Source organism: Biomphalaria glabrata, chromosome 1 (genome assembly GCF_947242115.1).
Source record: "Biomphalaria glabrata chromosome 1, xgBioGlab47.1, whole genome shotgun sequence".
NCBI classification, from domain to species: Eukaryota; Metazoa; Mollusca; class Gastropoda; family Planorbidae; genus Biomphalaria; species Biomphalaria glabrata.
In genome coordinates this window covers 20,703,574-20,731,313 of record NC_074711.1, presented here as the reverse complement: position 1 = coordinate 20,731,313, position 27,740 = coordinate 20,703,574, and the positions used below count along the sequence as shown (strand labels likewise).

At 36.0% G+C, this 27,740-nt stretch overlaps 2 protein-coding genes across 7 annotated transcripts; both read left to right on the top strand.

Moving 5' to 3' along the window:
- Nucleotides 1-48: 48 nt before the first annotated feature.
- LOC106067262 (ribonuclease P protein subunit p25-like protein) lies at nucleotides 49-27,497 on the top strand. 6 transcript variants are annotated; one of them, XM_056027562.1, is made up of 7 exons: nucleotides 336-433; nucleotides 15,301-15,441; nucleotides 16,788-16,966; nucleotides 19,805-19,897; nucleotides 21,862-21,938; nucleotides 25,454-25,528; nucleotides 27,162-27,497. In XM_056027562.1, the coding sequence occupies exons 3-7, from the start codon at nucleotides 16,829-16,831 to the stop codon at nucleotides 27,391-27,393; spliced, it is 615 nt and encodes a 204-aa protein (XP_055883537.1). In that variant the 5' UTR covers nucleotides 336-433; nucleotides 15,301-15,441; nucleotides 16,788-16,828; the 3' UTR covers nucleotides 27,394-27,497. The 6 variants fall into 6 exon arrangements, with proteins under 6 accessions (XP_055883513.1, XP_055883520.1, XP_055883537.1 ...); XM_056027538.1 differs by lacking the exons at nucleotides 336-433; nucleotides 15,301-15,441 and adding an exon at nucleotides 49-136; XM_056027545.1 differs by lacking the exons at nucleotides 336-433; nucleotides 15,301-15,441 and adding an exon at nucleotides 129-201.
- On the top strand, nucleotides 903-5,528 carry LOC106069644 (uncharacterized). Its single transcript, XM_056027335.1, has 5 exons — nucleotides 903-1,130; nucleotides 1,981-3,507; nucleotides 3,611-3,861; nucleotides 4,009-4,097; nucleotides 4,185-5,528. The coding sequence occupies exons 2-5, from the start codon at nucleotides 1,997-1,999 to the stop codon at nucleotides 5,076-5,078; spliced, it is 2,745 nt and encodes a 914-aa protein (XP_055883310.1). The 5' UTR covers nucleotides 903-1,130; nucleotides 1,981-1,996; the 3' UTR covers nucleotides 5,079-5,528.
- Nucleotides 27,498-27,740: the final 243 nt, after the last annotated feature.

Genomic DNA, 27,740 nt, shown 5'->3' with positions numbered 1-27,740 from the left:
AAGGACCTTACTTCAGGGAACAATACCAGGACAAAGAAGAAGAGGCAGGCAGAGAAAGCGAGAATGCGATCGGAAGACAACATAATAGAATGGATCAGGCAGAGGCAGGCCTGTTATCGAATAAATTCTATCCAAGGTAAAAAATGGAGAGGATTGGAGAAAGACCTTCGAATCAACAGACTGATTTAGAGATAGGTGAAGGTGAAGATTTGTCTACATATTGCACAATCTTTTCATAGGGGATGATGAAGAGTCATCACCGTTTTTTTATTTTTAGCAAATGCAATTGAACTGCTTCAAACTACTATCCAAATGCGCTCTTTAAAATGAAAATAAATAGCCATAGTTCCATGGTAGCTACACTCTAGTTCAAGTTAAAAGCAAGATATGGATATAGATCTAGGAGAGTCTATGTTCTCATAATTACCTTTAGGTCAAGATTCTAGATTTAGAATTAGATCTATCATGATTTTGTATTTAAACATCGAGATCTAGATCTGTACACTAGCTACCAAGATTAAGACTAGGCTAGAGACTAGAGTTAGAGTGGCTAGACTACTACTACTAGGACTAGGTAACTTTAAACTAGTCTAGTGACAGTCTAGTCTAACTAGAGAATCTAAATTATTAAAGTAATTCTAACGACTAAAATTCTAAGTACAGATGAGTAACTTACATCTATCGAACACCTTCGTTTTAAGGTACTTATCGAACACCACATTGTATTTTTTAAAATTCTCCTTTATTTCGATGATTATGACGAAAGTGACGAAACTAGTCCATTCCTATTGTGCATCGTCCATTTCTTTATAGTTAAGACTTTTAAGTTATATTTAGTTTCATTTTCACCCGAGGATCATTTTTTTTACTTTTATTCAAAGTGCATTGGTAATATTAGGTACTTCAACAGACGCTATTCTCACGCGCCACGAGACTGCGTGAGAATTGGTCCTCCATATTCGGGCGAGTATCGTCGTTATCGCCGGTAAACTAATTAAAGCGTAATTTTTTATTTAGTAATCGATACTAATTGGGTGTCATCTGAATCAGAAAGAAAAGCCGATTATTTTGATACCAACTTTACCCGCGTGGTTTTGTTCGTTCTTTTTCTTGGACCTGTTGAAAATAAGGTAAGTTTGAATATTGATAGCTTTTTTGTTTCTTCTTTGTAATTAATCATACTTCTTAGTAATTTGAAGGATCCATAGCTACACACTAATCAATTAAGAATAATATGCATTTTCTACCGGCACTCTTGTGGTATGAATGCCAAAATCGCTATCAAAACGAAAGTAGCCATTACTATTTTCGAGCCAACCGGAAACAGTAATAAAATCGTTTTTTTAATGAAAATAAATCGATTTTTTTGTTTTAAATAACATTCTCAGACATCTTCATAATCTTGATAATTAAACACAGATCTATATAGATCTATTTTAAATCTTTTAAAGATAATTACTGTTAATTTGGCTATTTTAGTGTTTACTTTGCTTGACTAATCAGGCCTAGATTTTTCTTTTTTTTACTTCTGAAAATTAAAATCTTGTCTTCTCAGACTCAGACGTCTCAGTAGACATGAGTGTGAAATGAGTAGTCTCATTCATTATTCAGACATTCTCAGATTCACTGTTCCTCTGTTCTATTAGTATTTTCCTTCTAATTTGCCTCTCCTTTAAAGTCTGTTCAAGTCTACAATGTCTAGTCTTAGCTACAAAAAACAAACTAACTAAATAAAATCTAATCACTGACGGTTGACCTGTTCAACCTAAGACTTAAGTGTCCTAAAGCTAAAGAGAATAAAGTGTACTGTAAAAGTAAAGAGAGTTTTTATTAGTGATTAGAATTATACCCAAAGTTTAGCTAGGAGTCTAAAATTTAGATTTAGATATTTCATATTATAAAACATTATTTGTCATAATAAAATAAGTTAAATAATCGGATTCTTACTAAGTCAAGCAATTTTTTTTATATCCTGTTAAGCTCTTTGCCTTTGGAAATGACTTCATCACCTGATTTGGATAGCTTCATTTCTACTTTTGCCAATGATGCTGAAAAGGGAACTGTCAGGAATGGGTATGCCCTTTTTTTGTACCAACGGAATGAGTCCGATTTGAAAGTAACTGCTACACAGATTGATCAACTTTTGCAGAAGAGGGATAGCAGTTACACATCAAAGCAGCTGACAGTATTGCAGAATCTCAAGTATATGATGAATCAGATAAATTCCTGGAAAAGGCGGTTGAGCTCCAACTGGATGCGGATTCAAGACCTTTTGGAACGTCCTGTGCAAGTGCCAAGATCAAGAAAGAAGCAGATGCCCTCAACCAGTTTGGCTGAAACTGAAGATGTGCTGGAAGATGTAGACCATGCTCAAGAGATCTCGACTCCTGTTCAGAAGCTACGGAACGATTGTGAACGATGTGAGACAACAAGGCAAGAATGGATAGATAAGTATAATGTACTGGATAGTAAGTTGAAGAAGATGAGGGTAAGTTTCAAATCTCTTTCTGGACTTTATAAAGTTAAGCTTGTAAATAGAATGAAAAACAGGAAAAATGAGGTGATACGGAAATTGAGGCAAGAAAATCAAAGATTGAAAGTAGAACTAAGAGTGGCCAAAAAGTTTAAACCTAAAACATCTGTTGTAAATAAATCTTATTATAAAGAAAAACTTGTATTGTCTAGGAAGGAGTTGAAAAATGTTAAGGATAAAGTGAACAGAATGGTGGCTAAGTTAAGACAGTTAGAGGAACAAAGAAAAGATTTTGAGTTGGATACCACCAGACTAGAGCATGTAGAAAAAGATGTTGAGTGCCTAAAAAAGCCTACAATGTTTGACCCTTCCACTAGGAAATGTATATATAGCTGTATTTTGCATCAGGTTCCGTTTGAGAAAACTTGTTCGTTAATTAAATTTATTGTCCATGAACTAACAGGAATCTCTTTCACAGCTCTACCATGTACTGGGACTATATCTAATATGGCATTAGAGCTAGGAATCCTCTCTGACCTTCAAGTTGGTGAGCTAATGTTTAAAGAAAATGAGTTAACACTCTCATGGGACTCGACACCACTTGATGGTCAGCAAATTAATTCCTGCCATATTTCCTCAAAGCATCAGAACCTGACTCTGCAAACTTTTGGAATGCCTGGCGGAACAACAGAGGATTATCTAGAGCACATCCTAAATGCCATACATGATATTGGTTGTCAGTACTCTACCTACCATGGAATACAGCAACATATTGTACTGTACACTTTATTCAAATCTTTGCAGGCAACATTAACTGACAGAGCCAAGGTGAATAAGTGTGTGTCTGACAAGCTGGAAGAAATGGTTGATAGGAAGCTAGTGCAGTTGAAATGTTTCTTGCACCCTTTAGATGGAATGGCTTCTGAAGCCCGGAAAGAGCTTAAAAAGTTGGATGTCGATTGGAGTGTCAGTACCTCATTGTATGGACATGAAGGCTCTGCAGCTAATCTTGTTCATGCCCTGTCAAAGTTAAGGTACCTATGTAGACCATTTACTTTTTATCAAAAGAAATCATCTAGCCTTTAATATAATCACAGTTTAGAATTTTTAAACTCATGCACTAAATATTGTTCACAGATACAAGGAGAACTCAAGAGACCCCAAAGGCTTTAAGGCATATCTGCTGAGGGAAGGTCTTAAAAAAACTTACATTCCTCGATATGTTGGAAATAGATTGCACGTTTTATTTCTGCTTGCTGGGATAATCTACAAGATTAAAGATTCCTTGGCAGTCTATTTAGAAAAGTTCTGCAAGTCTATGAAACTAAGAGAGGCAATAGAGAAAGATTTGACCAACCCAGATGTAATGGTGCAGATAAGAGTCTTAGGTATAATGTTACACTTTTGTTTATCATTCTTTGAAGCTAAGTAATTATAAAATTAAATATATAATGAAAAAAACAACACAGATTTACACATACCTTTTTATTATACATATAAATGCAATATAATATAACAGAGTATTTTTTCCCCAGGTCTTTTTGGGAAGCTCTTGACGGGTCCATGGAGGAAACTATTTTACAACAAGTCCAGTGGTTTGAGAGAACTGAGCCATTTGGAAATGGTAAAGATTTTTTTATTTCATATTTCTAGCTGCTTTTTAAAATTAGTAATTATAAGTTTAATTTGACAAATTTTCTGTGTGTTACAGACCCCTTTTGTGAGACGAAGCATCACTACATTGAAGGAGCTTCAACTAAATCCTGCTTCGATCCTCACCCTGGAGTTTGATGTTTTTGGACACCCCTTACTTGTTGATGATGTGCTTGTTGTGTTAAGGGATGTGGAGCTTCAGCCTGGAGAACGGTTCTTTAGGACAGTATCTGTCTTAGCGTCATGTTTTGTTAAGGTTCTAGAAAGGCAGTTAGATGACTATCTAACAGGGGATCTGGCTAACCCGACGGAAGCTATGATGCTACAAACATCATCTGCCCCTTTACATAACATTCATAGTGAGAGGGTGCTGGGGATGGTAGACAGTCAATTTCACAGGGCCCCTAATGCTTCTTTTGGTTTCGTTGATGCCAAGGTTAAATGCCAAGCCAACAAAACAATGGACTGGTTGCTGGCAAAACCTGTTAAGGAGCAGGGCAGCTTAATAAAATTTGCAGTAAGGCAGGCTAGGAAGCAGAGAAAGGTTTTAGAGGAGAGGGTGCAAGTTATGGGCAAGACTATAATGTCTAGACAGATTGTTATAGGTCAGAAAAGGGATAAGACAGAAAGGAAAAAGGTTGAGAAAAAAGTTTTGGGGTGTTTAGAGAAAGATGCAGGATTTGGAAATGATATTTTTGTTGCTCTTTCCACAGAGACCAAGCTAATATTGTCTTCCTTGCTTTCAGAAAGATTTGACTGCCTTCCTCTGTCTATCAGACATGTGTGGGATGTTGATGGGAAAGATCAAGTGTTTGATGGAAAGATAGTCAGATATGTGAAGAAAGGGCAGAAGAAGTGCTGCAGGATTGTATGGGACAGCGAAGGCCAGACAGACATCCCTACAACTCAAATTATTACAGATGTTGTTATGGGAGATTTCCATTTTGTATAGTTGTATTTGAATTTGTTTTCTATTTTATTTTGTTTCATTTTAATTTTAGTTTTAATTTTGTTTTGTTTTCGTTTAATTTTATTGTTACAATATTAACCATTTTTAATAGAAAAAAAAATATTATTGGATTTATCTCAAATTCTATTAAATTAATTGAACACTCTTTTAATTCAATCAAATTTAAATTAGCTATCTATAGTTGTAATACCAGGACTTTTTAAATAAACTTTTAGAAATTTCAAATAATAATTACCTAAATCAGTATATATTTTCAACCATTTCTTATTCATACTTTTTGTTTTTGTTCATATTTAATATTAATTTAAAATATATAAAATAAATCTACAGTATTTATAGTAAAAAGTAAAAGAATTTTTAATTAAATCATAGCAATTTAAATTATTGATTAGGGTTTTTTTTTTTCATTAAATGATAGCATTTTAGAAAATAATTGTAAAAATATTTTTCTTAAGAATAGTGTTTTTTTTAATAGATATAAATAGTCTGTTTAAATCCTTTTGTTAATATATGTATTTATTTCTGAGGATTAAAAAAAAAATAGCTAGGAAACATTTTTAGCTTCAGTGTACAATTTTTGGATTATTTTCCTTCCGACATGTAAGTACAAAGTTTTTTAAAAAGTATTTCTTATAAGTATTTTATAAATTTTTACTATTCATTTTGTTGCTATATGTATGATCTATGTCTCCTGAAAATTTGAAATAAAAATATTGAAAAATAAAAAAGTTATTCAAATTTTTGTAGCTTCTGCGCAGAATTTTTGGATTATTTTCCTTCAGACATGTAAGTACAGAATTTTTTAAAGAGTATTTCATAAAAGTATTTAATAAAGCTTTACTATTTATTGTATTGCCAAATGCATGATCTACGTCTCTTGAAAATTTGAAATAAAAATATTGAAAAATAAAAAAGTTATTAGAGTTTTCCTTGAAAATTAACAAAATTGGGTACCAATTTTTTTTTTCCGTAACAAAGGCAAATAAGAAAAAAAAAATAGAAAAAAATTCGTCACTTTTTTTCTATTCAAGTTAGAAAAATAACTTAAACACTTTTAGAAATGGGATGGCAAGCTCTACTAAATGGAATGCATCAGAATGCAATCTGAGTAGTTTAAATTTTTATGTTGAAGTGCCTAGTAATATTGTATTGGTATAAAAATTTCACTTTTTTTGACCTCTTGGGAAGAGTGAAGTGAGTCTCGGGTTAAGGGTATTTTTTAATGCCAATGATGCTTCAGCTCAACAAAACCTATATAATACGCTTCTAATTAGGCTGAGAAATATTTGCAACTTTTTTTTTTTTTTTTTTTTAAAGTGTCCTTTGTCGTCCCGAGACATGACGTTAAACTGCGCTCCTCTTTCCTTAGCACTTTTGGAGCTCAAAAGTGCCCTACTTCTTTTCTATCATTGTGTCTGCCTCCTCTTTTCCTAAGTCTGCCTTCATTGATCATCACACTGTCTCCTTAACTTTAAATTCTCACTACGTCCTAGACCAGTCCGTTTGCCGTGGACTGCGACGGGTAAGGGGGGATAAAGAGATCCTGGTGTTTGAGTGGTGGCTATCTGAGGATAAACCACAAAAACACAATACTTTGGCTTTAAGTTCCCCTAGACCTGAGACCCAGATGGCCCGCTCTGGGTCAACCGGCTGGTCATGCCGAGCTACTAGGGCGGTGGCTGAAGGGTCAATCAGGGAGCTGCTGTATCGGACACATGTCCGATGTAGCAGCTGACTGAGTATAGCACCTGTGTAGCCCTGGCGGGCTCATTCTGGACATCCGAATGGCCCGTCCCCTTGTTGGACTCGATGGCGGGTGGGGAGCACAGGTGCCGAATTAACCAAAATATATATGGACAAAAAAACACACACAAAACTACTTGCCCCAGACCTATGTCTGGGCAAGAAACGACGAATTGACGATAAAAAAGAGGAGGTCCCAAAAAGCTGTGCCACCTGGCCATCATTTCTGGTGGTTAGATGCACAGAGGAGGGAAAAAGCCTGACCAAGTTGAGCCCTTTTATTATCTATAAGGGACTCAAGTCAGTAGTGGGAGAGCCCAAGAGTGTGTCTAAGCTACACAAAACAATGGAACTCCTTGTAGAAGTAGACAGCAAGACACACTCTGATGGGCTTTTAAGATGCAGAAGTCTCTGTGAACTCCAAGTGGAAGTCATGCCACACAAGAGTCTGAACACCAGCAGAGGTGTAATCAGCTCTAGGGACCTACTGGAATGTTCCGAGAAGGAAATAGTGGAGGGCATTGAAGGAGTCACCCATGCCCGGCGCATTACCAGGCGCAGGGAGGGTGAGGAGGTCAAAACCGCCACTATTATCCTCACATTCGGAACTAGGACACCGCCAGAGTATGTGAAGGCAGGATACCTACGAGTTCCAGTGAGGCCCTACATACCTAACCCCATGAGGTGCTTTAAGTGCCAGGGTTATGGACACGGCGCGGCAGTCTGTAAGAGGAACACTGTGTGTGCCAGATGTGCTGGAGAGGGTCATGAGGACAAGGGCTGCACAGCCCAGTTCAAATGCCCAAACTGTCAAGCTGGCCACTCAGCCTACTCCAAGGACTGCCCTGTGTGGAAACAGGAGGTTGCCGTGCAGGAGTACAAGGCAAGAAACGGATGTACCTTTAGCCAGGCGAAATCGGCTGTACTGGCCCTACCCAAGGGCCAATTCGGCTTGACAAAGACCTACGCCCAGGCTGTTGCTAAGAAAGGAAGATCCATAGCCACACAGACGGACACATTGACCCCACCACCCCCTCCTCCTCCCCCAACTCAGAAGAAAACACCGCCAAAGAACACACCTCTGAAGAAACAAGAAAGCCCTGTTGTCATGCTAAAGAACAGGTTCTCTGTGCTCGCTGATGAGAGCATGGAGACTGAGCAGCATGTCAAAACCAATACTCCGGGAGAACCCGGAGACATCATGTCTGACACAGGTTCTCCTCAGAGAACCCAGCCAGACACCCCAACCTCTACTGAGTTAGAGGTTGACCAACTCCCTAAGGGGAGAAATCAAAGCGGAGAGGATGCCCGAGGTGAGAGAGGAGGAAATAACCTCCGCTCTAACCAGAGGGATCTCCCCTCTCCAGAGAGAAAGACTTCCCCCAAAAGGGGGTTGTCCTCCTCTCCATCCAAACCCAAGAATAAAAATACCAAGGTCACTGGAATAAAGGGAAACCCCTCCGGGGGCCTCCCAAGGCCAAATAGCTCCAAGTAGGTCATCTAGAATAAGCCATGGATTCCAGAATTGTACAGTGGCATTGTAGAGGCCTCAAGGCCAATTACGAGGAAATGCAGCTACTGATGGACTCTGAGACTCCTGTAGCTGTCTGCTTACAGGAAACATTTCTAAAAGATTGCATCAGCTTCCGAAGCTACCTTGCTTACACCAAGAATGTTGAGGATGCAGAGAGAGCATCAGGTGGAGTCTGTATCCTTGTGAAGGATAGCATCCCCCATGAGAGGGTAGAACTACAGACCACACTACAGGCCGTAGCAGCTAGGATAACCCTTCACAAGGTTATCACTTGCTGCAGCCTGTATCTACCACCAGGCGCTCCATTAAACCGAACAGACATGGAGGACCTATTGAAACAACTCCCCCGGCCTTATTTAATCCTTGGGGATTTCAATGCCCATAACACCATGTGGGGATCCAGCAATACCGACACAAGAGGTCGTATGCTGGAGGATATCTTCCTCCAACATGATTTATGCATACTTAATGATGCATCACCGACCTACTTGCACTCAGGAACTGGATCATTCACATGCATTGACCTCACCGTATGCGTCCCCGGACTTCTGGACGATTTTAAATGGTCAGTTAGCAATGATCTACGGGGAAGTGATCACTTCCCAATCATCATTACTAACAATCTCCCTTCATTGGGACGACCTCAGCGGTGGAAACTGAATAAGGCCGATTGGGAACAATTCCAAAAAAGATGCTCTGAGGATATCACAGAAAATATCCTCCATGAACAGAACCCAGCTGATACCTTTGCTAGCAAGTTACTAAGTATAGCCAGGAAAGTTGTACCCCTAACCTCTGCAAATCCAAAACGGCCTAGCAAACCATGGTTTGATACAGCTTGCAAAAGTGCTATTGGTGATAGGAAAAAACCACTGGCTGCATTTATAAAGAATCCTTCCCAGGAAAACCTAAAGCTATTCAGGATAGCTAGAGCAAAGGCTAGACAAACCATACGGTCAGCCAAAAGGAATTCCTGGAGAAGTTTTGTCGGCAGTCTGGATGCCAAAACTTCTGCTAGAGCGGTTTGGAAGGCAGTAAGGCGAATCAAAGGGAAAGAATCAAATGCAATAGGGCATTTGAAAAACCAAGGACGAACTGTCACGTCCCCCAGAGAAATAGCTGACTGCCTTGCATCCTCAATAGCAGAAAAATCATCCACTGCACACTACACGCCAGAGTTCCAAAAAGTCAAAACCAGGGAGGAAAGACACCCCATTGATTTCAGGTCAGAGAACAATGAAGACTACAACAAACCGTTCTCGCTTGAGGAACTGAGGGAATCGCTGGACAAGTCACATGACACAGCGCCTGGAGAAGACGAAATCCATAACCAGTTCCTCAAGCACCTTCCCGAACCCTCATTGGCAGTCCTACAGGGGGTCTATAACTGTGTGTGGCAAACAGGCGCTTTCCCAAACAGCTGGAGGAAAGCCACAGTTATACCGATACCTAAACCGGGAAGAGACGGCTCTGACCCAGCTAACTATCGACCAATAGCACTAACAAGCTGCATCTGCAAAACCATGGAAAGAATGATTAACAGTAGGCTGGTCTGGTACCTGGAAAGGAATAAAGTGATCTCAAACTACGTGTGCGGATTCCGGCAGGGGCGGACAACAACTGACCACCTGGTAAGGCTGGAAGCTTATATTAGAAATGCATTACTCAGAAGAGAACATCTAGTAGCTGTATTCTTCGATATAGAAAAGGCCTATGACACAACCTGGAAACATGGCATTCTACGTGACCTGGCGCTTATGGGGCTTAAGGGACACCTCCCCCGTTTTGTGGAGGAATTCCTGAAAGATCGAAAATTTCAGGTCCGAGTGGGCAACTCCGCTTCTGACACTCATGACCAGGAAATGGGTGTACCCCAGGGCAGCATTCTGTCAGTCACCCTGTTCAACATTAAAATAAATAGCATCATAAATGCGCTGTCCCCTGGCATAGAGTGCTCTTTGTATGTTGATGACTTTGTCATTCTTACTTATGGGAAAAACATGAACACCTTAGAAAGGAAATTACAGTTATGTTTAAACAAAATTCAGGGTTGGGCAAACTATAATGGTTTCAAATTCTCTGACTCCAAAACAGTTAGTATGCATTTTTGTAATCTAAGGGGGCTCCACCCAGACCCTGAACTATTTATACTCAAAAAGAAGATCCCTGTCGTGAAAACTACAAAATTTTTAGGCCTCACCTTAGATTCCAAATTTAATTTTCTCCCCCACATTAAGGAACTTAAGAAGAAATGCCAAAAGTCATTAAACATACTAAGAGTACTCAGCCATACGGACTGGGGAGCTGACAGAGATACCTTGCTGCTGCTCTATCGGAGTCTAATTCGATCCAAGCTAGACTACGGATCCATAATATATGGAGCAGCAAGGAAGTCGTACCTAAAAATACTGGAACCAATACAAAATGCTGCCCTGCGTCTCTGTCTCGGCGCGTTTCGTACATCACCTATCCCAAGTCTCCATGTGGAGGCTGGAGAACTCCCCATGGATATAAGAATGAAAAAGCTTGCAATGCAGTATATAGTCAAGCTAAAATCCAACCCCACAAACCCTGCTTTTGACTCCATATTTAACCCCACAGAGGTAGAATTATACAATCGAAGGCCTAACGTCATACAGCCGTTGGGCCTTCGAATGAGAGAACCCATCCAAAATTTAACCCCACCCATTGACCAAATCTCTAAAATAGAAACCCCTCAGAATCCTCCTTGGCTAATGAATAAACCTAAATTAAATTTATCCCTCCTTAATTTCAAAAAAGAAAATACAGACCCAAGCATACTACAAGTCCACTTTAGGGAACTGCAGGAGAGCTACGGAGATTGTGGCACCATCTACACAGACGGATCCAAAATGGAGGGAAAGGTCGCGTGTGCCTGCTCCTTTCGGAACAAAACAATCTCCCGTAGACTCCCCGATGGCTGCTCCATCTTTACGGCCGAATTGCACGCAATATTGCTTGCACTTATGGCCGTAAAAGCATCAGAAAGGAGTAAATTTATAATCTGCTCCGACTCCAAATCTGCATTGCAAGCTTTGGGGCGGATGAAGACTGACATCCCATTGGTACATAAGAGCCTGAAGCTGTTGGACCTAATAACAGCCGACCGTAGGGATGTCACCTTCATCTGGGTCCCCTCCCATGTTGGCATTGAGGGAAACGAAGCCGCAGACAGAGAAGCAAAGAGAGCCCTAAATCATGCGGTGTCAGGAACCCAAATTCCCTACTCGGACCTGAGACAAAGTATTGCCTCTGCCACCTATCGAGAGTGGCAGAACCGATGGGAGGCTGAGACTCACAGTAAACTCAGGCAGATTGTGGCGGATGTCAGGTGGCGGCCCACATCTAAGGGTCTGACAAGGCGTGGTAGCACAACCATGTCCAGACTTAGGATTGGCCACACCTACATCACGCACTCTTTTATACTGAAGAGAGAGGAGCCCCCACTTTGCGAGTACTGTGACTCTCGCCTCACCGTGGAACATATCCTCGTTGATTGCCCCAGATACCAGGATGTCAGGGCGAAACATTTTAGAGCCACTAATCTAAAAACACTATTTAATAATGTCGACCCTGGGAAGGTACTGGGCTTTATTCGGGAAGTGGGGCTATCTACGAAGATCTGATTTCTGAATTTGTGAACATGCACTATTTACATTAGATTTTTACCAAATATTTAAATTTTTACTACCTTTACTATTTTAACTGTGAATAGACCTTAATTTTAATTATATGACTGTATAGAATCTGGCCCTTGTTTAGAGAGAGAGTAGTCCTTAAGGGACTGCAGGCACGACATGGCCTAAATTGTGCCGATGTGCCTCAAATCAACAAATGACAAATCCATAAAGTGTCCTTTGCTACCTAAACATAAAAATTGAGGTTTAAAAAGGGGGTGTTCGATAATAGCTGTTTTTATATAAGCAATCTCAGCTTCGTAAGATATCGAACACCCTTTTAATGTTAAAAATAAACATCAAAGGGATATAACACAAAGAAGACAAAATATTTAAATTATATATTTTTTAATTGTTATTTTTTTTAAATAATGTAATGCAAAGTACATATATATATATATTACCCATGTGTTACAATTTGTATCAGCTTTTTTGTGGTTTACAGTAAATGTGCTATGAGATATTTTTCTAAGTAAATAGATTTACATCCATATGCACTAATTGTACTCATTTTAAAAGCTTGATTTTATGACACATATTATATAGTTTGATGCTATTATCATGTTTGTGATATCACAGGAACAATTAATTTAAAATATAAAACAGGAACAATGAATTTAGAATATATCCAGTTGTGTTTTTTTTTTTTCAGTTGCCCCATTCTATTAACTTCTGAATTAAGTGTTATAAACAAATACCTAGCGCATGTGCTTGATGTGAAGAGATATTAATAAAACGAAAGGGCTAAGGGGGAGGTATAGAATGTAGATATATGGTATTTTGAAATAAAAATATCTTTGGCAGGTAAAAAAAAAAGGGGGGGGGGAGAGAAACAGTCAAGACACTGTATCAAGAGATCATCAATAATTGATCGACCATTAAAATGTGACGTCAGCCTCAAATACATAGTCAGTTGTGCTTCTCGATCTAGACGTGTGGCGCAGGGTCTATAAAATTATTTATATATATATATATATATTACCATAAAGTATGATAAAGCTCATAATGCGCTACAAAGACACTCCTTTGAAACATCACAAATACTCAAAATAATAACCATAACACATTTAACCACTCTCTTATTCTGCCTACACCCCCTTACCCGCGCTTTCATCTTACGCAATTCCACTCTCCAACATTCACACTTTTTCAGTGCAAAGTAACAACGTAAATTTCAAGACTCAATCCAAATGCAGCCACCAGACTAACACACAACAAAAAAAAAAAGGTCAGTGATAGCCCAACACACAGGTGTAAACCAGGCCACCAACAAAGCCCCAAAACATTGTTGTAGTAAGAACAATGTTGAGGGGAAAGGGGGAGGAGCCATCATTCGAATACCTACGGTCAAGCCGCTAATTAGGTCACAAACACTAGGCGCTATAGATATATAGATATGTTGTTTGTATGTGTGTGACAAATACTAAGCGTGCTCTAAAATATGGTGTTTTTTTTTTTGGTCAACCAGGTGGTTTAGGGAGGGCAGATCTATCTACATCTATAGGTAACACAGCTCGCAAGCTACCATATGATAGCTTTTCAGCACACCCCCCTTCCCCGCCCAGATCGAAAAATATCTAGCACTGACTTTTGGGCTGTTAGTGCTAGATCGGTGGCTAGTTACGTAGGGCCGCGTACCGTATGTTTTGTTTTTAGGTCAACCAAGTCGGTCCAAGTAAACTGTTGTGTCCTGCAATGACATGGGGAGGGTGGGATTATCTATTGGCTACCAAAGCTTATTAGGCTCTCCCTCAAATAAATAATATATGGATTTAATTTATTAATGGCCTTATGTCTCAAAATAGCTTAGACCTAAATAAGTACTACGGTAATGCGTTACTGGGCTTAGCACCGTCAGTTTCTAAGCAGAGCTGATCAGTGATAGATTCCTTCGATGTGGACCATGTGAAAATGACTAAAATCTGTCTGTCTTGACATGGCGTAAAAAGAAAATGATATAAATTAAAAAAATATAGATTATAACACTTTTGAAACACCATACTTTTCCCAAAATTTTAATATTATAACACTTTTAAAACACCATACTTCTCGTATGTTCGATAAGTTCTTAATATGTTCGATAAGATACGATAAAAAGGTAAAACAGTGTTCGATAATTTAAGCTTTTGAAATCATCGACCTGACCCACTTAAACATCAAATATAAGTTTAACTTTGAGTAGTAATAGAATAAAACATGAAGAAAAATGGATGAGGGGTTCATAGATACAATCAGTTTTTTTCTAGGTCTAATTTTTACGGAGATACACAAATTCAAACATAAAAAATGTCGGCGAATGAGCTTAACTTGTTCGATAAACGTAAGTTACTCTAGTATTTTATCTACTATCTTAACTATCTAGGGTAGAGCAGATCTAGTACTATATAGTATAGTACTCACTTGGTACTGAAACTGAATAGTGACTGATCTAGATAGATAATTATTGAATTATTATTGATAATAGATTCAAAGATTTGTCTTGGTCACTTACTGACTTAGTGAACTTAGTCTTAGACTTAGTATAAATAATATTTAGTAGAGTCGTAGTCTTAGTACTCACTCAGTACTCGTAGTGAAGTTAGTCTTTTAATCTTAGTAAGTTTAAATTTAAAGTTAGTACTCTTAGAGTGAGTTAGACTAGACTTACTCACTCAGTGAGTCTTGGTCTTACTATTTACATACTAAGTTGTCTAAGTCATACTTAGACTTAGTTATTAATGTTAGTATTATTAGTAGACTAATCACTAAGTCTAATTAAATGACTAATAATAATAATAATTGTAATACTATACTAATTTTTGTTTAAATAGATAAGATAGTAGTATTAGTAGAGTACTAGATCTAGACAGATCTAGTTTACAGATTAAGTTTAAGCATTTAAGTAGTAAGAGTACTAAGAGTAAGACTCCTCGGTTATGATACCATCCGTAGATGATAGATCTACTACTGGGGTACCCTTGGCTTTGCCTTAACTTTATTAATATACTTAATATAGTTAAATATAGTATATATGAGATATCTAGATCTACCCTATAATTATAATTTAATTTATATTTATACTATAGCCTATTATTTATAGTGTTCCATAGCCATGGCGTTAATTTGTTGCTACAACAAAAAAATCTAATTATTTGACAATTGAATGATCTAAAATTCTAATTGTTTATGTTAGGTTCTATCACCTATTATGCATTTATGGCAGTATATAAAGCTTTAACTCTTTTCTCAGAATCTTTTATAAAAGCAGATTTAGATCTATCTAGATCTACTTGGACACAACTGGCCTGGTGACTTAAAAAATGTGTGAAGATGAATGATTAACACATACACTGTTATTGTAGTTCCACATGGTTAAAATAGTTTATTAAATGTAATTATTATTTAATTATATTCAGTTAAAAAAAAAAAAGTAATAAAAATGTATAAAAATAAGCTTGGTACGGTGACCGGTCACTTCATCCCTGGTCACTTCATCCTCGGTCATTTCACCCCCCATTCAGTTCATCCCCCGGTCATTTCATCCCCTGATATTTTCATCATCTGATCATTTTATCTAACTAATTGTAATTTTAAAAAGCATTAAATGAGCTGTATTTAATGTATTCCTTTTTTATTTAAAAGACAAAAATTGTAACACTTTAGATTAGAATAAAATTAAAATTAAATGTTATTAAAAACTAAAAAAATTTAGCATGTAAAAATAAAGAGGTAATGTAAAAAAAGTGTTTTTTTGTTCATCTACATCAGTAAGATCTATATAGATAAGCTATCGATTGTAAGTACAGAAGACAATCCATCGATTCATATTGATGAACAATGTTTGTTATTCTCTTAGCCAGTGTTGCATATATTTCTTCCTTGGGCGTTCTTCAGTGCTGGCACTAGCCTGTAAAACTGATGCCTTGTGCAACTGACTATCCTTTTGTAGACCATAAATCATATTTATATATAAAATATTTAATTGGGGATGAAATGACCGGGAACCGCTTGGTACATATAAAATTTGTAAATATCTTTACCTATTAATAATGTTTACTGACTAGTTTAATATTTTCTTTATTACAACATATAATATGTACAAGTGTGTAACAGAAAGAAATGCATTATATATACATATTTACTGAATGTAAAACAAGTACTATTTTTCAAATTTACATAATCTTAGATAGATATTCTGCACCAAAAAGCTAAAGTCTTTTATTTTCTCTTCACTGAGATCTTGAGCACTATCCCTGCAGTTTGTGTGCCACCAATCATCATTCAAATGTCACTTCCCTTAGTCATCTCACTACCCAAACATTTGATGCCAGGGATCTTTAGGATTTTTGATAAGAACATTAGTCTCCTCCCTTCACTTTCAAGTACATTGGCTCTTTTTCTCTGCCTCCTTTAATCCCTGCTTTCCCATTGATACAATCAACACTATTTTTGTATAATTTTACATCTCCTTACATCATAAATGAATAGAATTAGTATGAAATGGAGCCAGCCTTTTAAGCTAGATCTACACCTTAAAGTCTTGTATACGTACTGAAATTACAGCCTTCATGACCATTTGAACTCAAAATGCTCAGCTTGGAGGTGGAGATCTTTATCACTCTGTTACTTAAATTATGACTGAAATAAGTTTTCTACTAAAGCAGCAGTGTTAGTTCACTGGATGACATTAATATTTGCTAACTGTAACTATAATTCATTGTGTATATATCTTTTCAGATTCTATTTTAAAGGTCCAGCCCACAACTAGACCAGAAAAGATGGATAATTATACAAAAGGTGAGAGTGTCACAATCTTTGATCCTCCGAGTTTACACATGGAAGGAGCTATTGAAATGAAAGTAACTAATGCCAGCAAAATCAGAAACGTTATGGGATATGCCATGTCAACATTTGGTGTAAGTTATAATCTTAAATGATTTGTTCATTTATAAGGAAAATATTACAAGTACCTCGTTTTTCTCTATCAATTTTTTTTTACAGATTGATTATATAGTACCAGCAAATTCAAATTGTATACATTTGTAAAAAGAAATGATGTTGGCACATAGACATGGTAATGGTTATTTATAAAGAAAAAAAGTGTGTGAGAAACATATCTTTGGCAATACCTTCAGATATGTTTGGAATTTTTACTTACAAATCATACATATTTTAGAACAATAAAGATATTTCTTTATATATGCATAAAATACATTATTATATATATATATATATATATATATATATATATATATATATATATATATATATATATATATATAATGTATATTTGTTTTATAGTCTTTGTTTGGTATTTTAACTAACTTTGATTTACAATGATGTAGTGGTAATTTCAAATAAGCTTCAAAGTCAGAAACATCCTCCCTCATTTTTTTTTTCTTCAAATAAACGGGCCACATTTTAAAGGTCCCCCCCAGTTATACTTTTATATCCCATGAATTACCAAATAATGAAATGGCTCATTCTCTTTCCTTATATCTCTCTTTGTCTCTCTTTGCTTTCTCTCTTGACCCCCTCCCTTTTTTTTTACCCTGCACATTGTATTGTTCTTTGACATAAACTCGTGGCTTGAATTAGAATGACCAGCTTTGTAACGCTTGCGCGCCCCCTTCCCCTCTAACACACAAGCACACATGTTTAAAAGAAAATATTAAATATATAGGGTAATACAGATTCTCTATAGATGCTATTTTTTTTACCTTAACCCCCTATCCCACACCATATTTACACTTTTCTGCCCTTTTCTATTACAATGACAACCAAGTTTTTTTGTTTTTTTTTGCATCCTCCAATGGATCAACACTCACCACACACTTTACAGCTATTTAATTTTAGATATAGCATCCTTCAATCACAAGGCAAGGAATGTACTGTATTTGACTCTACACACATTTCTTTAGGCCATCAGTTTCTGACTTAGAGGAAATAAAATGGATTCACCTAAAGCCTCAATGGAATGCCCCTTCCTATTCTCCACACATTTATTTTGGCAAATATCAATTTGTTTTTTATTAATTAATTATTTATTTAACCCCTTTTAAATGCCCCCTCCTGCTTCCACACTATATTAGTTATTTATAGAATATAAATGATATAGAAAATATGAATATTATATATAAAAGAACACCAACTTCTTTCCCCAAAAACATATTTAATAATCCAACAGGTCTGGAAATAATCTCCAACATTTCTGTGAGTTCTAAACTGTAGATCTGTGCCTATAGGAAAAAATGTGTCTTTTCTAGTCTTGCTAGTCTTATCTACGGTACCCCGTCAAAATAGCGCAGAAAAAATATATTTCAGTCATTTTGCAGGAAACACTTTAGATATCTTAAAACATAAATTAGCAAAAATCATAATAAGGTAAAATGAATAATTTCAAAATATGGCATTTATTTACATTATAAGAGTGTACTTCAAAAACACGCAAAGATACTTGTCAAATTTACACACACACACACAAATTTTCACAAAATTAAATTGTAGAAAATGTAGAAATTCCATCAATGGCTTGTTTCTGTACATTGGCAATATAGCTTCAAGTCGTCTGTTAAGTTGGAAGTAGTTTGTCTTGCTTGCAGCTTTACTTCGTTCTCCAGCATTGTACCTCAGAATCTTGTTCTCAATGTTCTCCTGTTCTCTGAGGAAGTGAGAGATTAACTTGTAGACATTGTGGTGATGACCATCAATAGTCAATTGAAATGCATGGTGCCATCCCTCCACTGAATTGTTTGTTCATGGTAGATTGTCCTGCACACGATCTCTAACATTCCATAACGCTATCAGAAATCTTGGAGTCACTCTGCAGTTTCGTCTCTGGCGACCAATAGAGTGGTCCTCCCAATAGTCATACAAATTCAAATACAAATGATATAAAATTTAAAACACTCTTTCTCTGCAAATATGACATAATTTCAGATGTATTAATATAGAAAAAGATAGAGACATTAACAAAATGATGACCTTGACATTTAATTACTAATAATCCGGCACTTGAATACACATCATATACAAGTCCACTCTATTTTGTCAGGAAATATCTCGCTATTTTGACGGGTCACCCTTATCTACATATGCAAAATCATTATAGTCTTTGATGTCTCAAAAAAAAAAGAAAAGAGAGAGAGAAATAGATCTTAGCTGCTTCAAATAAAAAAGGAATAGATCAATCTGTTTAATGGTATTAGTGTTGTCCATTGAACCTATCGAATTGAAAGTGGAAATGACATTTAGGGAAAATGAAAGAAAATATGCTTTAAAAATACTGGAAGTCTTGATTTTTTTTGTGTTACTTCTATTTATACTTTATATATGTATAGACTGCAGCCTTTTGGGGAAGCCAAAAATAAAATAGAAACATTTAATAGAAAGCTTGTGGTTTTTCACAAATTGCAGCATTTAGGTCACAAATCTGTCCAAAATCAAGTCTTACCTAAGAGCAAAAGGAAACAGTGCATGAAATTTCATGCAAATACTTTTGATAGTTTAAGAAATATCCTGTTAGGTGCATACATAAATCAATAGTATTTGGCACTTATAATACAATTAATTTCTATAATATTACTACATTTCATTAAGCATGTTAAATGTTGAGAATTAAAGTACACTTTGATTGAAAAATTATGATATTTCTATAATTCTACTTTAAAAAAAGCTCATGCCAACTGAAGTATAACAAGTAATAATCATATTGCATTTAACTAGAATATTATTTTGAAAATTTTCTTATTCAGAATAGTAATGTCAGACATGTGATTTGGAATGGAAGCGGAAACGCCATCAGCAAGACAATAAGCTGTGCAGAAATAATGAAACGAAAAATTAAGGTTAACTATTTTTATTATAACATTCATCATGCATTTTTTAAGGGCCATCCTATTAGTCTATCATTCATTGGGAATCAGAAATGACCATGTCCAATAAGCTAAAATGATGTCATATTTCAACAAGATCTGCCATCTTGTTACCAATCTTTCCAGTAGTTACATGATATTAAAAAAAAATGTTCAAACCTAATTTCAAATTAGGACAGTAATTTCTGATGACTTTCATGTAACATTTTTGTAATAGCTTGCGGCAAATAGTTTGATTCTCCTTTAACTTCTATAATAAACAGTTTATTGGTTAATGCATTCAAGTTTTATTTTTAAAGTCAAAGTTTGATGTCAGAGTAAGTAGGATGATACTGAATAGGATTCAAATTAAAATTTAATTAGTAATCCATATATCTTATCAATATGTGAAATTTGAAAAAAAAACAAAACAAAAAAAAACCCATACAGTTGTATATTCAAATTCCATAAATGATTTCAAAACAATTCCTAAAATAATTTATGGGATAAGTTTATCATAGTAATATGCAAAGACATCTTTAAAGTATGTGACAAAGTCTTCATCTTCTCTTGTCATTTTTCAATTATAAAAAGGAAATTTTAGTATCAAGAAGTGCATGCTTCTACTGATGCAATTGAATATATAAGGAATTTTGATTTTACTTTAGTAACATTATTATTTTTATTTGGTACGTAATAATGTCCACAAGTTGCACACACCCTCTCACCCACACACAGACAATGCGTACAAGAGTTATCTGTTGATTGAAAGCCCTAAAAAATTGATATAAAGAGATTTGATTTATAACTCTTATAGTGTTGGTCTATCCTTTGACTAAATGCTTTGTAAGTGTGATAGTGTGTTTGTTTTGGATGACTTGAAGGGCTAGTGTGTCTGACTGTGTATGGGTAAACTAATTGAACATTATTCTTACTATTTTATTTGGATAAGTGAACCAAGACCAATCGTTATCAAAATTGACCTGCAATGCCGCAACCTATGGGCAGTGGAGACCAACAGCTTGTTGCCACGTCGTACAGACCTATGATGTGGCAATGAGCTATTGGTCTCCACTGCTCACAGGTTGCGATGTCACAGGCCAGTGTTGAGGCCTGCTATGATGATTGGTCTCTAGTGAACTGTTAAAAGTGTTTTGGGTAAGACTGCATAGAAATGGTCAGTAATCAGGGAGTGCTGAGGAGACAGAATGTGCTGATAGAGACAGAAAGTAAAAAAGAATAAAGTTATTTGCTGATGCTCATTAAGTTTTTGATTGGTGTGTACTAGAATTCTAATACAGTAAGAGCTGCACATATGCAAACCTCAATGCAGTAAGCATTAATCATAGTTTTGGAAGATACAGAACTAATAGTTGAGGGCTTATAAGTAGAGAATGAAGATCTCTCAGTTGTTAATAGTGTGGAAAGTAACTAGCTCACAGGGATTTTATTGGCCTATCTACATTTTCTTGTTTTATGTGATTATTATTATTATAGCTTTTATATAGCGCTACTTTCATGCTTATAGCATGCTCAGAGCGCTATTGGTCCAATCTCATTTGTAGACCAGTGGGGGGGAGGGGATATCTAGGAGTTGGTTTTCCGTGCTGCCTTTAGGGGCGCAGTAAACACAACTCTGCCCGAGTCGGGTGTCAAACCTCAAGCCCCCTTCTAGGTAGCCAAGCCAAGTTCAACCGCACTTGGCCTCTCAACCACGCTTCCCACTTCCTGATTCAGAGTTTCTATCTGGATTGATAACATTTCAAATGAAGTCATTCTAGACTCTATGTGCATGTGTGTGTTGCAGTTAGACATTACAATATATTGGTTTGTGTGTCTGTGTGTGATGTTTTGAAAACACAACATACTAGTTAATGTGTGTTAAAAGATTTAGAATACAAACTCTTTGCTGTTGTACATTTTTTTCCATATCTCATCAATTAATTTCCTGTGTACAGGGTTTGCATCAAATAACACAGGTTGGCTTTCTAAGAGTGGAGGATTTTTGGGAGCCAACAGTGGAAGGCTTAGATAGGTAAGAGTACTGACATGTATTCTATTATATACAAATTGTTCATCATTATGAAGTGCTCACAACTCTTCTAGTAATTTTCTTCAAACTTGTTGCAATCTGCTGAATTCTGGGGAAAGATATATGAATGTCTACATTATCTTCTCTACTTTATTATTTAGAGTGTTTAAAAGAAAAAAAAACAAAGAAAGATGTTTTAATATTTTACAAGTTTGATTGAATTCTTAGGTAACTTTACTTTGCTTGCATCATGTATTTATTGTTATTAAATTCTATTTCTGAAAAAAAAAAAAAAAAAAAAAAGGCCCCCCCCCCCCCATTACAAAAATTGAATCCATTAATATTTACAAATCAGTTACACTCAAATTTTGATGCCAGTTTGTTGAGGAATGGATGGTTATTTTGTTGTATTGGTTGCTTTGCATCCTAATTTAACACTGTTCATCTGCCCTTTGTGTAGGAAATGACTCACATTATACTGAAAATAAGGATTTGAATTTCAGATTTTAGGATGGCCAGATATTAGAATAGAGGATTACCAGGTTTTTTATTTTTAACATAACATTAAATAGATGTACTATATATAAACACTAAACACCTGTGCAGATTTACAATTTTAAAACTGATGAATATTGTGTTCAACAGACTTTAATTTGGTAATGACATTGTATTATAGGTAGAATCAGCATGGTTTCTCTCACAAGCTAATGTTGACATTTTTTTTTTTTGAATTGTTTTTCTTCTTCTTCTTCTTCTTCTAGCCAGCTTTATTGCTGCTGAGCTGTGAGCTCTTTTGCAGACTGTGCCAAGGAAAAAAAGTGTGCTGTTTTCTTCAGTTGTTCAGCACTGCCATACAGGGTGTTGGTTATGTTGGGCTGTAGTGGAAGTAGGGTCTGCCTAAGGTGGATTAGGGAGGGGCATATTCAAAGAGGATATGGTTTACGGTTTCAAAGGGGTGGGCACAGTGTCTGCAAAGGGGTAGTTGTGTGGAGTTTATTTTGTTCAGGTGGTAATTTAATAGTGGTGTGTGTCCTGTTCTTAGTTGGAAGATTGTAGATTGTTCTTTGCGGGGGAGGAAGTTAATACTGTCCAGTTTGTTAGGCGTAGTCATTTCTCTGTACATGGCTCTGCCTGTGTTTCCTGATGCCCATTGGTTGAGCCACTCCTCTTTGTGATTGTTGACTAACATTGACCTTAGGGTGAGGTAGTGTACAGGTCTATCTGGTTGTTCCATAGATGAACCTGCCTTTGATAGCTTATCTGCCTTTTTATTTCCCATGATGCCAATGTGTCCAGGGATCCACTGTAGTGTAATATTGATATTTAATTTTGATATCATCTGGTGGATTATCACAATGAGTGTTGTCAACTCTCTTGGGCTGTTTGAGGTGCTGCTGTTAAGTGCTTGCAGAGTAGATTGGGAGTCTGTAAAGACAACAATATCTGATGGTGGTTGCACTCCTTCATGTAATTTGTTTTCCACTGTCTGGAGTGCTATGGTAATTGCCTCAATTTCGGCTTGGAAGTTTGAGCAGTAATCACCACAGAGTGCGCTTATCTCAAAGTGTTTATTTTTAGGGAAGACCAGGAAGGCACCAAGACCAGCATTGATGGTGGCTTTGAAAGCCGATCCATCTGTATAAATATGGATAGCTGTTTTTTGATAGCTTTCGATTGTTTGAGCTCCAGTGGATTTGATTCTTTTGTTAAGGTGTTATTTAGTAAATGTGTTTTGATGGTTGGTTGTTTGTAGTTTAGTCCGGGTGTAATGTTTGAAAACCTGGTAATTTTTTCTCTGTTATTGGGTAGGTGGTGTTTTAGGGCTAGTTCGTCAGTAAGTTGGATCAGAGTCCTTTGCTTTTTTTGGTTGTTTTTCCTATTTCTCTGTGTTAGTAATTTATTTGGATGATCGTCCTCCAACCTTCTGTATCTCTCAATAGCTTCTAATGCTGCTCTGTTGCGCCTTAACTTAAGAGGTTCAATATTGGAGTCTATTTCACAGGCTGCTGTGGGAGTAGTTCTCATACCTCCACTAATTAGCCGCAAGGCTTGGTTTTGGATTGTATCTAATGATGATTGATAGGTTTTGTTGGCAGCTACTTGTATGGAGAGACAGTTATCCATTACAGATCTGACATATCCAGTAGGTTTAGTTGGCAGCTACTTGTATGGAGAGACAGTTATCCATTACAGATCTGACATATCCAGTGTATAACTGTCTTAAGGTTTTCTTTTCAGCTCCCCAGGATGTTCCTGCTAGGTGTTTTATTGTGTTTAATCTTTGTGATGCCTTTTCTTTTAAATCTGCCTTTGGTCTAGTTTTACACCAAGATATGTTGGATTTTCTTCTTTATTTATTGGCTGAGAGTCTATTTTTAGGATGTAGTTTCTTTTTGCTGTTTTGTTGCTGTGGCTAAAGATTGAATAAACTGACTTTTCTTTGTTTATTTCCATTTTCCATAATTTTGAATATGTGGAGATAGTTCTGAGGGCTCTATTTAGTTTGGATCTAGTCAGCACTGGATATTTCTCTGTAGTCCAAATTAAAAGGTCGTCTGCATAAAGTGCCTTATTGACCGAAATGAGGTCCGGGAGGTCATTCATGAAGATTAGAAAGAGAGTGCAGCTAAGGGCTGAACCTTGTGGTAGTCCTTCTTCCAAACTTTTTTTTACTAGAGATGGCACCTTCGAATCGGGTTTGGATGGTTCTGTTTTTTAAGAATGCCCTGATCCAGCTGTACATTTTTCCATGGATGCCCATTTTTTTTTCATCTTCAAAAATAGACCTTCTCTCCACACTCTATCATAGGCTTGCTGCAAATCTATAAATACTGCTGTAGTGTGCTTGTTTTCATGAAACCCTTCTACTGTGTCCTGGATAAAACGAAAGAGGTGGTCTTCTGTTCTACTTGCTTTCCTGAAGCCAGCTTGTGCATTGTGGAGTGAGCAAGTACTTTCTAGCCACCAATAAAGTCAGTTATTGATCATTTTTTCTGCCATTTTGCCAATGTTGGATGTTAGAGATATTGAATATTTGAATTGTTTACTAATAACACTAAAAAGAGTTGAAAAATATACTGTTTTATGCCAGATCCAAATTATAATGTTATGGCAGGTATCTATCTAGCTGTGATATTTTTTTTATGGTTACTTATAGTTCAGTGTATTACTATATATATACCAAATCTCATCTTCTCAGTGATGAGATACACATTTTTCCAGTGTTCAATGTTTATTGCTTAGTAATTGACTAATTACAAGTATTTATATTCCCATAACTATTGATTTGTGAATTTTAAATATTTCTTGAGTCATAATTTTACCTTAAACATTGCCACCATTTTGTCACTTGTTTAGTACCATAATGGTTCGTTTGTTATTTATTAGGATTCTGCCTTACCATGGATAATTTTTCTTAAGCTGAGCTATTCCCAAGTGAACTTTTCTAATCAACACAAGCTATGTCAATTAGTCATTTGATTTGTAGTTGTTCATATTTATAAACGTTTCCTTTTCAGACTTAAGGTCAACACAAACATACCAACCATTTCTATACTGTTATCCAAAGATCCGCTAGATACCAGCCATCCAAGGTACTAGTATATAAAATGTGTAAGAACATTAAGTTTTAACCTTTTGAACCTGTCAGCCCAATTTATCGATCTGTGCATAAAAAAACATGCCCCGTTAGTTTTGTACATCGTACGTTAAAGTGACATGATCTCAGGGTATAGGGACTTATCAACCCAAGAACAACATAATTTTCAGAAATAACCCAACATAAATCAGTAACACAAACTCAGCACCAGTTTAGTAACTTCATTTAAATATGGTAGGTTTGTGTGTGGTTTTTGATGCTCTTTTTATAAGCATTTCTAGCTGTGCAATAGTTTGCCTGCAACGTTGCCTTGCCAAGTTATTATTATATATAGATATCACATTATGAACTGTCCCACTGTATAAATTACCGTTCACCTAAATGTTATTTTGTAGTTTGAAACTTTAAAATTTTTTTAACAAAAAAGAAATGCTGCTGTGTGCTTTTCTTTGCCAGATTATCAAGATTGTTGAAAGATTGTTGTCAACAATGACATCCAGATGTATGAATGAGTTCACTTTTTTATCAGTATATTGTTTATCTGCAGTTCATGTATCAATTGTTTTTTTCTTTCAGAAATCTATTATCAGTTCTTGAGTTTTTGTGACATTCAGTTCTAAATAGTTGTCAATGCGCCAGTTTATTAAGCTTTTTTTTATCAAACTTTGATACTGAGATAAGACCAGTTATGGCAGTATCATAAGCAAATCTAATTCAATTTGTGTTCTGGAGGCTTCTTATGTCATTAATTAGTGTAAAGATTGTACAATACCAGAGAAAGTACACAACCTTGTGGGCCCCCTCCCCCAAATTGTACTGGAGTTGATGATTTGGTGTTGATGACTTATAACAAACTGAGGATGTTGGATTAGGAAATTTAGAACCCAAGCTTGTTACATGTCTGACATTTAAATTATTTAGTTTGTCAATCATTACATGTGTAAAGCAGGGGAGAAATCTGCAAGAGCATTTGTGCATACGATATGGGTATATTGAGATGCTTACAGAGCTGATCCAAAATCAACAGGATTGCGCCCTTTTTTCCCCTGGCTGCTTTTTAGGCAAACTGGTGAGGCTTTAGGCTGCTATTGACTTTTTGTTATAAGCTGTTTAAGCACAGATTTTTCTAAAAATTTCCTGACAATTGATGTTAGTGCTATTGGGTGGAAATCATTTAATCTATTTGTAATTTTTTTTATACCAGTATGATTTCTGAAGTTTTCCCACATTTCAGGAATTAGGCATGTTTTAAGCAAATAATTAAAGATGTGGGAGAATATAAAAGATATTTAATTCACACATAGCTTGACCAACTTTCCACTAATTTTTACCTCCCAGAAGCTTTAGTTACATTTCCTCTTCTGAATAGTAAGGTCACTTCATCTTCAGTTACAAAATTGGCATAGTGTTCTAGTTTTTCCTCGGCTAGAGTGTTCAAAATTTCTTTTTGTCAAAAAAACCCCTCAAAAGTGGGCATAGAAGTCATCTAGTGCTACTTCTCTGTTATTGCCCTAGTCCCAAGATATTATTTGAAAAGGATATTGGATGTGTCAGTAGAATCATCTTATTTTTGACCTATTTATCAGTAGATTTTGTATTCATGCTTTATATATTTTTTTCTATGACAGCTATCAAGCTCCAGGCAGCACTGAACTTGTGTGGCCAGATCAGATGAAAACCAAGAAGGACAACTCCCAAAGAAAAATGGCAGCAATAAGAGATTTGAAAAATGCAGCCTCAAAACCCAAAAGATCCAGAGGCAATGGAAAAGACAGTTTTAAATCTAAAAAAAAGACAGATAAGTTACAAAGTGGCACAGAGCTGAAAAAGAGTGAAGCAACGTGTAATTCAATGGAATAAACTTCAACTTTTAGAGTCTCTTGTATGTATATGTATATATAAAAATGTATTTGTTTCCTTGTTATAAAAATTATTGAAACAATAAATATATTTAAAAAATTTTTTATATTGACTTTACCCTAATGCACAATAATGTTTAAAATGTTGATGAAGAACTTGTTAATGGTAATTAATATTATGTGAGACTAAATGGAAGTGACTTCAATGTTTATTTTGTAGCTAGCTATAGTAATATAAAGTTGTATTCTCTTAGTGTCACTTAGTGATAGTCAGCTTCCATTTCAGAATGAAAGTAAAATGCTTTGATAGCTCTAGGAGTTAAATTTTGTTTTCCTAGCTAAAACTTC

Coding starts and splice junctions, on each gene's coding strand:
- LOC106067262 (XM_056027538.1), top strand. CDS start 64: ATGCGATCGGAAGACAACATAATAGAATGGATCAGGCAGAGGCAGGCC. Junction 137..16,787: donor TCGAATAAATTCTATCCAAG/GTAAAAAATGGA, acceptor ATATCTTTTCAG/ATTCTATTTTAAAGGTCCAG. Junction 21,939..25,453: donor ACAGTGGAAGGCTTAGATAG/GTAAGAGTACTG, acceptor TTTCCTTTTCAG/ACTTAAGGTCAACACAAACA.
- LOC106069644 (XM_056027335.1), top strand. CDS start 1,997: ATGACTTCATCACCTGATTTGGATAGCTTCATTTCTACTTTTGCCAAT. Junction 3,862..4,008: donor GGTGCAGATAAGAGTCTTAG/GTATAATGTTAC, acceptor TTTTTTCCCCAG/GTCTTTTTGGGAAGCTCTTG. Junction 4,098..4,184: donor AACTGAGCCATTTGGAAATG/GTAAAGATTTTT, acceptor TGTGTGTTACAG/ACCCCTTTTGTGAGACGAAG.